Here is a 13,263-nt window from a genome sequence, read left to right on the forward strand (position 1 = left end):
ACTATCATGCATTCTGGGTAAGTTTATTTGATAATAAATATTTCTTAGAGTTGTGAATAGTTCTGATAAACTTCTAGTTTTATTAAATATCAAATATTACTATGAGCTCTGATTCAAATTGTCACTGTACTGTAGCAAGCAACAATACATGTGTTGGATGCTATTTCATTTTTTTTGTATAAAAATTGTACAGTATTGTAGCAAAGGTTATTTCAACTACTGAATGCTTTGAAGTAGAGATGACTTGGAATTTAAATTTTGTAATTTGTATTTAGAACATAAAATTACTTTTTTTTTCTTTTACAGTAGCATATTTTTAAGCACATTTCAATGTGACACTTTCCCCTATCTAAATGGCCTATCTAAAAATGATAAACTCCTGTGAAGCTCTATACAAAAAGTTGTTGTGCATATATGTCTAGAATATTCATGATTTAAAAACCAGGATCTTTATTTCTGATTTTTAAGGATTATAATTTGATTGGATTTCAGATGTCCAAACATGTTGTTCAGAATTGCTGTAAAACTTCTTGTCATTCACATCGTGAAACTGGGGCGGATCCAGAAATTTTTGAGAGGGGGGGTCCGCCGATAAAAGGGCACATCAGATATTGAGTATTTGAGCCACAGCCCCCCCATGGTGGGGGTTGTGGCGAAGCGAATTTTGTTACAGGACACACTTAGATGGCCGGAAATGGTACTCTCGCACGCAAAATCCATGATAAATGGCACCTTTCTAGTTCGCCGGAAATGACACTTTATTAGCGCGCTAGCTAGCAAACAGCAAAGTGAGCATAGCCTAAGCCTAGCACGCGGCGACTAACAATAGATACATCTTTTTTTGTTGCGTTCAATGCAAAGGTCGGGGGAAGTCCCAGATGAACGTACTTCCGATTCGGTCATAAAATGATAATAATTCATTATTATTATCAATTGATGATGCATGTAATCTTTTATCATTCGACATTGTTTTCATGTTGATTACTGAATTTATTTGATTTAAAAATTAGCAGTTTTTCCGTTTCTATTGATCAACACAAAATCAAGAATTTAGACAATACCCATCGTAAAATATATGGTAAAACTTTATAAGTTTTCAAGTAGTGTATTACCACCACGAACATTTAACATTATTTACAATACATTTGTTAACCCAGTGTGCGTCTGGGGGGCCTAGAGAGGTAGAGGTAACCCATACCCTCACTCCAGAATACTATTATTCTGGCTCACCACCACGAACATTTAACATTATTTACAATACATTTGTTAACCCAGTGTGCGTCTGGGGGGCCTAGAGAGGTAGAGGTAACCCATACCATCACTCCAGAATACTTTTATTCTGGCTCACCACCACGAACATTTAACATTATTTACAATACATTTGTTAACCCAGTGTGCGTCTGGGGGGCCTAGAGAGGTAGAGGTAACCCATACCCTCACTCCAGAATACTGTTATTCTGGCTCACCACCACGAACATTTAACATTATTTACAATACATTTGTTAACCCAGTGTGCGTCTGGGGGGCCTAGAGAGGTAGAGGTAACCCATACCCTCACTCCAGAATACTATTATTCTGGCTCACCACCACGAACATTTAACATTATTTACAATACATTTGTTAACCCAGTGTGCGTCTGGGGGGCCTAGAGAGGTAGAGGTAACCCATACCCTCACTCCAGAATACTTTTATTCTGGCTCACCACCACGAACATTTAACATTATTTACAATACATTTGTTAACCCAGTGTGCGTCTGGGGGGCCTAGAGAGGTAGAGGTAACCCATACCCTCACTCCAGAATACTTTTATTCTGGCTCACCACCACGAACATTTAACATTATTTACAATACATTTGTTAACCCAGTGTGCGTCTGGGGGGCCTAGAGAGGTAGAGGTAACCCATACCCTCACTCCAGAATACTTTTATTCTGGCTCACCACCACGAACATTTAACATTATTTACAATACATTTGTTAACCCAGTGTGCGTCTGGGGGGCCTAGAGAGGTAGAGGTAACCCATACCCTCACTCCAGAATACTTTTATTCTGGCTCACCACCACGAACATTTAACATTATTTACAATACATTTGTTAACCCAGTGTGCGTCTGGGGGGCCTAGAGAGGTAGAGGTAACCCATACCCTCACTCCAGAATACTATTATTCTGGCTCACCACCACGAACATTTAACATTATTTACAATACATTTGTTAACCCAGTGTGCGTCTGGGGGGCCTAGAGAGGTAGAGGTAACCCATACCCTCACTCCAGAATACTGTTATTCTGGCTCACCACCACGAACATTTAACATTATTATCTAGTATCTTAAAGTATTTACAACATGTTGAGAATGCTCCGTTTGAACAATCTCCTATTGTTTCTACGAATAAAAATGTCTGAAATTACATTTACATCAACATCAACATCATGATGTATCATCATTAGTGATAATCCGGTCAGTCTCTCTACCGTCATCCTATTACGGAGGTAGCTCTTCACTCGTCTTAACCCTGAGAAGGAGCGTTCCGCTTCTGCACTACCAACTGGTGAGACACAACCTATACAGAGGAGCTCATAAATATTGGGATAAATATCCTTGTCACAATTTCTTAGACATTCAAGTAAATTTTGTGGATGTTCTTCTCTCTTCACGGTTACCCAATGGGCTCTCCAGTACCTTAATTCATTACATAATGACAAAGGAGATGGCAAGTCGCTCTTCCAAAATAACAATTTTTCACAGACGGGTGCAACGTTGACGCTCTTGATGATTAATTCGGGAATTATTTCAAACAGTGAAGCGATAACTCTAGACTGAGCATTGAATCTTGTCTCCATTTCATTGAGCAAGTGATCTATGAATGGTATAGCCAGGTTTTTCCGGAAATACTCTTCAATGGTATCTGCTGGCACATTGCTTCTGTGCAATTGTCGCCTGTTGGTTCTTGGTTTGGATACTACGCCACCAACACTTACAGTAAGTTGTGATGCATCAGAAAACCAAGCAGAAAAATGATTATCAATATCACGTCTTATCTCTTGTAACTGACTAATTACTGTGTCAATCTTATGGTAGGCTTCGAAAGAGTCCAAATTACTGCGTTGTAACTTGACAGCAATCGGTCTAATTGGAAACAAGCACTGCTTTGTCCAAAAAATGACATTAAAAACTCAAAAGACTGTAGTGTTGAATATAGTCCCTGTGCTTTCGTCCTGGTGTCGGGATCCCATGACCAATCTTCATTACCAATTATGTCGGGGAAATCATTAGGCCGAAGTATAACTTCAAGTGTGGTAACTATGTGTGCAAACAACTCATGAAACGTTTCATAACAATCATGACGCTCCACCCAACGTGTTTTACACAAACCCTTAATTTTCTTTTTTTTCCCATCATAATCAGAATGTTCTAAAACGCTTTCAAACATTGCTTGACGTTTTGGCGAGTTTGAAAAAAACAAAAATACTTCATTGATTGAACCAATCATATTTCTAATTTCTTGTAGCTTACAGGATGATGCGATACTCAAATTCAGAATGTGACTTTTACAGTGGGAGTATAGTGCTAATGGTACTACCTCTCTTATTCTACCATTCACACCTCTTACAGCAGATGACATAGCCGAAGCCCCATCGTATGCCTGACCTCTGAGATTTTGGTAGTTGAATCCATTGTCACTCAACGATTTCATGATGGCATCAGCAATCGCCTTGCCTGTGGTGCGGTTTAAGTTGACAAAGTCGACAAAATGTTCTGCAATTTCCACCTGCTCATCACCGGTTAAGAACCGTAAACAAATTGATAATACCTCTTTGTTGGTGGTAGTATCAGTAACCTCATCGGCTATAATAGTGTAGTACTTCGAATACTTTTGATCAGACAAATCAATTGTTATCTTATTCCTAACAAATTCACCAATTATACCTATCAATTCATTTTGTATGGTTTTCGAAGTGTAAGTGCTATTTTTATTACTAGATTCCAGGTGTTTCCTCAATATTGGATCTCTACCACTTAATAACTTTAATATGGCCAGAAAGTTCCCAGTGTTGCTACAGCTGCTTGTACTATCATCTCGATGGCCACGAAGGGCAATATTCTGCTTGCCACATAGCAGTACTGCCTCGATGATACTTTGGAGAATATGGATGTTGTCCTTGTAGATTTGTTTGCTAGCGTCACTTAGCAGAACATCAACATGATGTTCAGGATGCAGGAAAGACATACTAAGCTGCTTGTATTTGTCTACAGCAGTTTTATGATACAGGAAATTAGTGTGGCAATCAAGTACTCCATCTTTACCTTTGGCGTGCTTAAGAATTTTAAATGGTCTCCCAACTAATACTGCATTGGATAAATTAGTCTTACCTGGAGGGAACATCACACAATACTTGCAGTATCCACCATGATCTGATGGGCTGTACACTAACCACTTATATTGATCTAACCACGAATACTGAAAAGTTAGTGTCTTTGATCGACCTTCACCCTGCATTACTATTTGTTTTAAAAAATGCTTATAGTTTGAATCGGGTACAAAGTGGTTGTCGATGTATTTAAGCTTTTCTGATGGTGTTAGAGTTGATATATCAATAAGCTTGTTAACAATGTCCCCAACATCCTTGCAAATAACTGCAAAATAATCAGAACATTAATTGAAAATATGTCCGTTTTGTAAATTTTTAATTTTATAGTTGTTTAGGATACATACATTCTTCACTAACGCGTGATACTGTCTGCATCATGAACATGGACAGTCGTGACGAATTATTATTTACCTCCTTCTTGCTCAATGGGCATCTCTAAATCCACAGGAAGTTGAATGTCTACATCAATGTCATCATTGACGGCCGTTTCTGGATCGGATAGGTTACCATCCTCATCAACACCTGGTGTAGAAAAAACATTTTGAGGTCATAAGAGGCTAACTACAACTTAAAAATAAGGTAGATAATGCCAATGGAGCCGTTCGAGGGTTTCGTAGTAAACAAAAAAGCTATACTACTACTACTAGCTAGGCCTATAGATAGTATATTATAGGCCTCTATCTAGCTAGTAGGACGATAATATTAATAACAATCTTTTTAGTTTTAACAACCACATTCATTATTCACATGTTTGTGGTTGAGTGAAATGGAAATAAAAAATACTTGATCTTATATTATAGGTAAATAAATATTCACTAAAAAAAATATTTTCATGATTAATTTATTTTCAGAATAAAACTAAAAAGTGTTTATTAATAATGTGTAACAACACCGCGCGAATGGCGGCATTACGCGCATAGTAACGTGCGCGCCGTTTAATCGTGGTAATGAAAATGGAGTCCCTGCGCTGTTAAGATTAAGAATAGATTTACTAAAATGTATGCAAGGTAATTTAACTAGGAAATACTACCCTAAGCCTAGACCTAAATATACACTTACTGTATTATGATCATTAGGCTAATAATATAGACTAACTTAGTTAATACTGAATTGTAGGTACAGTGTACTAACCTGATTGATTGATTGATTTTATTTGATATTCATACATAAAAGTTAAAATATACAATGTATAAAAAGAATACCTGGATAACCCATTAAGTCGACAAAAAAGTAAACTTATTTCCAATGGGGTCCAATCCGTAATGACTGAAAAGTGAGTGGTTGGGCCTAGTACAATTATCGTTAAGTATGACTCAGTAAAAATGAAAAAACAAGAAAATACATACAAGACAAGAAAACATCAAAAAAACAATATTAAAAATAGCTTAATTAAACTGAAATACCAAGCTGTTCATTATTAAAATATTCTTTAAGTTTTATTTTGAAGGTTGCATTATTTTGTATTGATTTGAGTGAATTGGGGAGCCTGTTCCAGTCACGGATACCTAAGAAATAAAAAGTCGTATCATTAACGCCAGTAGCCTTAGGAGTGACAAAATTAAATGTTGTACCCCTGGTGAAATGGTTGTGATGATCAGAAATTAACAAAAAGTTATCCTTAAGGAAAGAAGGCGTATTAAAGTTATAACGAATTTTGTGAACATAATTTAATCTTAAAAACTTATTTCTGAGGCTGACATTAAGAAACCCAAGATCGGAAAGCTCTTTGGCACCTATGTGAGACCTCGGACCAACATTTAAAATGAAACGTGCCATCTTGTTTTGGGCAGTTTGTAATTTATGTTTAAGATTCTTATTGACACCGCCGTACCATGCCGAGGCAGAATAGTCAAATGTACATTGTATTAAAGCAGTGCTTAATAGTTTACGACATTTTTTATTCAAGCACGAACTTTGCCTATGTAAAAACTTCAACCTTGACTTAACTTTACTGATAACACTAGTTGCAATGATATCACATGATACATATTGGTCTAAATCAATACCTAAATATTTAACTTGCTTAGTACTTTTGATTCTACGGCCCATTAATTCTACAGAAAACTCTTTTACTTTGTTAAGCTTCGCTCTGCTACCAAAGATAATACTTTCGGTTTTGCCAACATGTAAAGATAATTTGTTTTCAGTTAACCAGTCCTGGCACTTAGTTAGGACAGTACTTAATTTATGAGCGATTTTGGTGGCATCGTGATGAGAATACAGAATCGTAGAATCATCAGCATAAAGCAATAATTGAACATCAGAATCAATACAAGAAGCAATATCATTTAAATAACATAGAAAAAGAATAGGGCCCAAGATGCTACCTTGCGGTACACCATGAGTAACTATAAGAGGTTCAGAGCAGGTACCATTCACACTGACAACTTGTGTGCGGTTAGCGAGATAAGATTGAAACCAGTCAGTACACTTAAAACCCATGCATTTTAGCTTGTTAATTAAAATCACATGATCGACGGTATCGAAAGCTTTTTGTAAGTCAATTAGAACCATTCCAGTAAGAAGGCCTTTGGACTTATTGTTTTTTAAACCGTCGATGAGATTTATGAGGTTGCTTTCAGTTGAATGGGCCTGCCGAAAACCGGATTGATAGGCATAAAGTATATTATTTTTGGAAAGATACCTTTCAACTTGTATAGCTACAGATTTTTCAAGAATCTTAGATACCGTAGGCAGAATACTAATCGGCCGATAATTCTCAACATTTGTTCTAGTATTTTTCTTAAATAGAGGGGTAACTTTAGCAATTTTAAGATCATGAGGAAAACAATTAGTTTTAAACGAAAGGTTAATGATATGAGCTATCGGTTCAGCCAAGATTATCGCACCGTCACGTAAGAATCTTGAGGGAATATTATCTAGACCGACGCTTTTGTTTACATTTAGGCTTTCGAGTTGAGTTTTAACAAATTCTATGGTAACAGGCTCTAGCTTAAACATTTTTCCTTTTAATTTAACGTAGTATTTAAGAAGATCGTTAGTGGACATGGTGAAAAGACCTATGCATTTTGGGAGTTTTTTGACGAGTGTTGACGCAACATTCGTGAAAAACTCATTAAAACGAGAGGCAACGCCTTTTGGACAGAAAGTTTGTTTACCATTGTCATCGAGAACGATTTTAGTGTTTGTTTTACATTTCTTCTCGTATCCGAGCTGTTTGAGGGTTTTCCATAATTTTCTAGGGTTGTCTTTATTTTCATCAATCTTATTGAGAAAATAATTAGATTTAGCTTTTTTGATCAGCCGCTGAGCTTTGTTCCTAGAGGCACAATAATATTTGTATATATCTAGATTAGATTTATCTTTCTTGAATTGTTTTAAAAGTGTGTCTCTTACTTTGATTTCATCGGCAATTTCGGAGGTAAACCAGGGTGCTATGTTTTGTTTAAGTCTAACTTTTTTTATTGGCGCTATTGAGTCGATCACCTTAATGATGATATCTTTAAGAGTTAACCACGCGATATTTACATCGACATTATTAGTGACAACAGACCAATCGATATCGTTAAGTGTTTCAAGATAGTTATTTACATTATAGTTTTTTAAAGATCGTAATTTTGCGGAGTTGTGTTCATTTTTATGAACATGAGACTTAGGTATTTTTCTAGTGCAATAAATAAGAAAATGGTCACTAAGGCCAATGTTAATTACTCCAGATTGCTTCACATTATTTTGTACATTAGTAACAATGTGGTCCAAACATGAGCTTTTTTCTTTTCCTATTCTAGTTATATCCTTAATAACATTACTAAAACCATTTCTTATAAGGCAATCATTATATCTTTGCGATACTGGATTAATATTTAAAGTACATATGTTAAAGTCACCAACCTGGGAAGAGACAGACCTCGTCGGCGGCGGCGGGTAAAAAAGTAGGTGGTCCAGAGCTTGAGGTATCTAAGCCTTGCTGATCATTATTACAGACTTTAGCGGCGGCGGGTAAAAAAATAGGTGGTCCAGAGGTATCTAGCTGATCATCCTTATTACTAGTATGTAACAACCAGCCACTTAATTTGACACAATGTTTGGCTTGTTCTGCCAAATCTTGCTGTTTGCGCTTTCTCCCTCTCTCCTTACGAGGCATCTTCTTGAAAATAGCGCGAAAAAAGTTTACATGCGCCATCTGTAGTATGTGAAACGATCTATTTTTAGAAGTTTAAGTAGAGATCATCACGCGTCACCACCTCTCACGATGCTCTTTGATCGGCCGCCGTAACTTAACATCGCACGCATTGTGATAAATTTCTGTTTTTATTTTTGGGGTTAGTGTAGCCTACTCTGTGCATATTTATATACACACAAATATGTCACACGAATAAAATATTGAACCTCTAAAAAAAGGGCACCCTTAAAATTTAGGGGGGGTCCGGACCCCGTGGACCCCCCCTCTGGATCCGCCCCAGTGAAATCAGCAGCACAAACAGATGCTGAAGCTTGTAATAGCTGTTGTACACCTGGGATTCCTGGCATTCCAGGAAATCATGGTAATCCAGGTGTGTCAGGGCCACAAGGAATGAATGGAGTGAAAGGAGAACAAGGAATGAATGGAAAATATGGATTGAAAGGAGAACAAGGAATGAATGGAGAACAAGGAATGAAAGGAGAACAAGGAATGAAAGGAGATGATGGAAGCAAAGGATTAGATGGGATTCCTGGTAAATTAGGACCAATGGGATCACAAGGCATCATTGGGCTACCAGGTACAAATGGTACAAAAGGAGAAGAAGGAATGAAAGGAGAACAAGGAATGATTGGAGAACAAGGAATAAAAGGAGAACAAGGAATGAAAGGAGATGATGGAAGCAAAGGATTAGATGGGATTCCTGGTAAATTAGGACCAATGGGATCACAAGGCATCATTGGGCTACCAGGTACAAATGGTACAAAAGGAGAAGAAGGAATGAAAGGAGAACAAGGAATAAAAGGAGAACAGGGAATAAAAGGAGAACAAGGAATTAAAGGAGATGATGGAAGCAAAGGATTAGATGGAATTCCTGGTAAATTAGGAGCAAAAGGACCTGAAGGCATCATTGGGCTACCAGGTACAAATGGTATAAAAGGAGATAATGGAAGGAATGGCTTAGATGGGATAAGAGGGCAAAAAGGAAATCAAGGCCTCATTGGACTACCAGGTGCAAATGGTATAAAAGGAGAAAAAGGTGAACAAGCTAGTCAGAAGAAATCTGCCTTTACAGCAATTTTTACATCATCCCCAGGTCGTCATGCCGTTAGCCCAATGAAGTATGACACAATAATTACAAATGTTGGAAATAATTACAACAAAGAAACAGGCAAGTTTGTCTGTGTAATTCCAGGTGTTTATGTATTCCAGACGACATCAAGGAAGGATGGTACCAATGGTCAAGCAGTTTCAACAAGAATCATGAAAAATGAAAGTGGTCAAATAACAACAAGTTCAGATGGAAATAATTATACTTCAGCAAGCACAATGGTGGTACTTGATCTAGTATCAGGTGATGAAGTATGGACTGAGCCAACTAGTACAACCTCTAACTATTACTATAGTTCTAGCTATGGACATTGCTCATTCTCAGGCTTTTTGCTTTATGCAGCATAAAGTAATATATGCTGATAATCAGACAAACTGTAATAAACAAAATATCTCAAATTGAATGAAGTAACAAAGTATACTGTAATATTATATCACAATGCTTTAAATGCTATGTAATGCTGTAATATCTTATATAATGTATTATTTTTTAAAAACTAATTCAGTTTACTTTTAATAATTGTAAATAAAATTAAGCAAAATAATTCAGTAAGCTACTATACTATAAATACACTTTTATAGGTTTAAAGTTCTATCAATCAAACAATATTTTACTTTGGTTTCTTTTATATTTATCATCATATGCTTTCAGTTGAAATATTTGTATATTCTTATAATTTAATGGGACTGTAAACAGTACAAGAATTATTCAATAATTATATTTCTAATAAAGTATTTTTACTATTAACTGTAATTGTATTTTCAGTTTAAACATTTTTAACTTTTTAATGGTCAAATTCAATGTAATTTTTAATTTACTTGCAAATGTACATTTCTAAATAGAAGTTTTTATCAGGCATATTTTAAAATAATTGTTAAAAATTAATGTGATTTTAAAGCATACAGTTATTGTACTTTACATGGCCTAGCCAAAATGAGCCGATACAAATGATGTTAACGATCCCACTTTATGTGATTCAAAATTATTTTCCTTTTTGCTTCTTTTTTGCTTTGAAGTGAATTATGTAAAGTTTAATATCAATTAAAATGTCTCTTTATACAGTTAAATGTAATAAATAAAAAACTACTAAGTATTACAGAAAAAGTATTTTCTCAATGTTTAATTCAACTGCATTAAAAACATTATGTTTAATAGTCTTTAATTACATGCTGGGATAGATTTCATGTGCTGGTCTTGCCTTAATATTTATGAGTCAGGAGAGAACACTACAGTACAACAGATTTAAACTACTCTACTTGTTTTCCTTTCTGAGTTTGTTTATTAAATAAAAGTAGATTTATTGTGAATTGTCATATTTAATGACTTAAAACATGTCAATTGAAAAGTTAAATTATATGAGAAAGTTCAAAAGATTTTTAAAAACCAAAACATCTTTAAATGAAATTGCAATTAAAATACCAACGAATTATGTTATGTACTTTTAATGTCAAACATACAGACAATTATTACCAGATATTCTGCGAATCTTCCATAAATTTATTTATACAAAATAGCTACTAAATGTGACTTTTAAACTTGGGTCCACAAAACAAGAAACTTTCTTTTGATTTACAAACTCCAGTATAATTTACTAGTCATTTATTTGCTTCCATTTTGACATAATGGATTTGATATAAATAGAGAAAAAAGACAAGGTGTTTCATTTTACATCAGTAGATGAAAGAGAAACATCTAGTTTTACTAATCAACAGCAATACAAGATATTCTACAAACTATCATGCATTCTGGGTAAGTTTATTTTATAATAAATATGTCTTAGAGTTGTGATTAGTTCTGATAAACTTCTAGTTTTATTAAATATCAAATATTACTATGCGAGCTCTGATTCAAATTGTCATAGTACTGTAGCAAGCAACAACAATATATATTTCGGGTGCAACAAACATTTGTTATTTCAACTACTGAATGTTTTGAAGTAGAGAAGTTTTGGAATTTAAAATTTAACTTGTATTTAGAGCATAAAATTACTCTTTTTTGTTTACAGTAGTATATTTATAAACACATTCAAATGTAATACTTTCCCTTATCTCATTGGCCTATCTAAAATTGATAAACTCGTGTGAAGAAGCCCTATACAAAAATTTGTTGTGCATATATGTCTAGAATATTCATGACATGATTTAAAAACCAGGATCTTTGTTTCTGATTTAGGATTATAATTTTATTGAATTTCAGATTTCCAAACATGTTGTTCACAATTGCTGTACAACTTGTTGTCATTCACATCGCGAAATCAGCAGCACAAACAGATACTGAAGCTTGTAATAGCTGTTGTACACCTGGGATTCCTGGCATTCCAGGAAATCATGGTAATCCAGGTGTGTCAGGGCCACAAGGAATGAATGGAATAAAAGGAGAAAGAGGAATTAATGGAGAACATGGAATGAATGGAGAACAAGGAGTTAATGGAGAACATGGAATAAAAGGAGAACAGGGAATGAATGGAGAACAAGGAATGAATGGAAAACAAGGAATGAAAGGAGAACAAGGAATGAAAGGAGATGATGGCAGCAAAGGATTTGATGGGATTCCTGGTAAATTAGGACCAAAAGGACCTCAAGGCCTCATTGGACTACCAGGTGAAAATGGTGTAAAAGGAGACAAAGGTGAAAAGGCTAGTCAGAAGAAATCTGCTTTTACAGCAATTTTTACATCACTCCCAGGTCGTCTTGCCGTTAGTCCAATGAAGTATGACACAATAATTACAAATGTTGGAAATCATTACAACAAAAATACAGGCAAGTTTGTCTGTGCAATTCCAGGTGTTTATGTATTCCAGGTGACATCAAGGAAGAGTCATGGCAATAGTCAATCAGTTTCAACGAAAATCATGAAAAATGGGAGTCTTCAAATAGTAACAGGTACACAGGGTGATTTTTCTGATTCTGCAAGCACAATGGTGGTTCTAGATCTAGTATCAGGTGATGAAGTATGGACTCAGCCATATGATACAAACAATAACTATTACTATAGTAACAGCTGGGGCCAGTGCTCATTCACAGGCTTTTTGCTTTATGCAAAATAAAGTAATATAATGATTTAGAAATGTATAAAATTGAATGAAGTAACAAAGTATACTGTAATAATATATCACAATGCTTTAAATGTTATGTAATACTGTAATATCTGTAATATCTGCTCATTCTCAGGCTTTTTGCTTTATGCAGCGTAAAGTATTATCATGCAGATATTCAGACAAACTGTAATAAACTCATTAACAATATGTCTAAAATTTAATGAAGTAACAAAGTATAATGTAATAACATATCATTTTGCTTTAAATGCAAATGACCTAAAAATTACTTTGTAAACTAATTTTTTTTTTAATAGTTTTTTTTTACAAAACAATATTGTATTTTGTAGTAAAACATTTTATTTATATTCCAATAAGTAAATGCGCTATAAGAATAAATATATAAAAAAACAGTTTTCAAATAATTTTGAATATAGTCAAATAAAATTTAATTTTCACTTAACTGGCAAATGTACATTTTTGAATAGATGAAACTGTAATTTTGCTAAAATGGTGCAGAATGTACATGATGCTGATGATACTGTACTTTATGTGATTATTTACATTTTTTTTCATTTGTTCTTTTTTTTTTTGCTTTGAAGTGGAAGT

At 34.8% G+C, this 13,263-nt stretch overlaps 2 protein-coding genes and 1 pseudogene across 5 annotated transcripts in view; 1 reads left to right on the forward strand and 2 right to left on the reverse strand.

Annotated features, from left to right (window-relative positions):
* Positions 1–13,263, reverse strand: part of LOC144834715 (argininosuccinate lyase-like) — a 43,081-nt gene that overhangs the window by 28,328 nt on the left and 1,490 nt on the right. The window contains exons 2-3 of one of the 3 annotated variants that reach the window (XM_078689614.1): positions 4,780–4,890; positions 4,370–4,633 (exon numbers count right to left, since the gene is read on the reverse strand). The exons of 1 other annotated variant lie outside the window; for it this stretch is intronic. The gene's annotated coding sequence lies outside the window, so the exon portion shown is untranslated. Of the gene's footprint in view, positions 1–4,369; positions 4,634–4,779; positions 4,938–13,263 lie in introns of those variants that run through there. One more of the 3 variants, XM_078689615.1, reaches the window with a different exon arrangement.
* Positions 1,068–8,473, reverse strand: LOC144834575 (52 kDa repressor of the inhibitor of the protein kinase-like; annotated as a pseudogene). Its single transcript, XR_013610986.1, has 3 exons — positions 8,221–8,473; positions 4,780–4,890; positions 1,068–4,633 (listed from the first exon to the last, which is right to left on the reverse strand). The product of XR_013610986.1 is annotated as a 52 kDa repressor of the inhibitor of the protein kinase-like (transcript).
* On the forward strand, positions 8,903–12,666 carry LOC144834577 (uncharacterized). The gene is made up of 4 exons (XM_078689429.1): positions 8,903–9,431; positions 9,522–9,890; positions 11,333–11,369; positions 11,793–12,666. Exons 1-4 carry the CDS (start codon positions 8,903–8,905, stop codon positions 12,664–12,666), a joined length of 1,809 nt encoding a protein of 602 aa, XP_078545555.1.

The sequence above is a fragment of the Antedon bifida genome, chromosome 2 (genome assembly GCF_963402885.1).
Source record: "Antedon bifida chromosome 2, ecAntBifi1.1, whole genome shotgun sequence".
Lineage (NCBI taxonomy): Eukaryota > Metazoa > Echinodermata > Crinoidea > Comatulida > Antedonidae > Antedon > Antedon bifida.

Excerpts from the sequence above, each read along its gene's own strand:
- LOC144834577 (XM_078689429.1), top strand. The coding sequence starts at position 8,903 with ATGAATGGAGTGAAAGGAGAACAAGGAATGAATGGAAAATATGGATTG. Across the intron at positions 9,432-9,521 it reads AGGCATCATTGGGCTACCAG|GTGCAAATGGTATAAAAGGA; the intron begins GTACAAATGGTA and ends TTGGACTACCAG. Across the intron at positions 11,370-11,792 it reads CAAACTATCATGCATTCTGG|GATTATAATTTTATTGAATT; the intron begins GTAAGTTTATTT and ends TTTCTGATTTAG.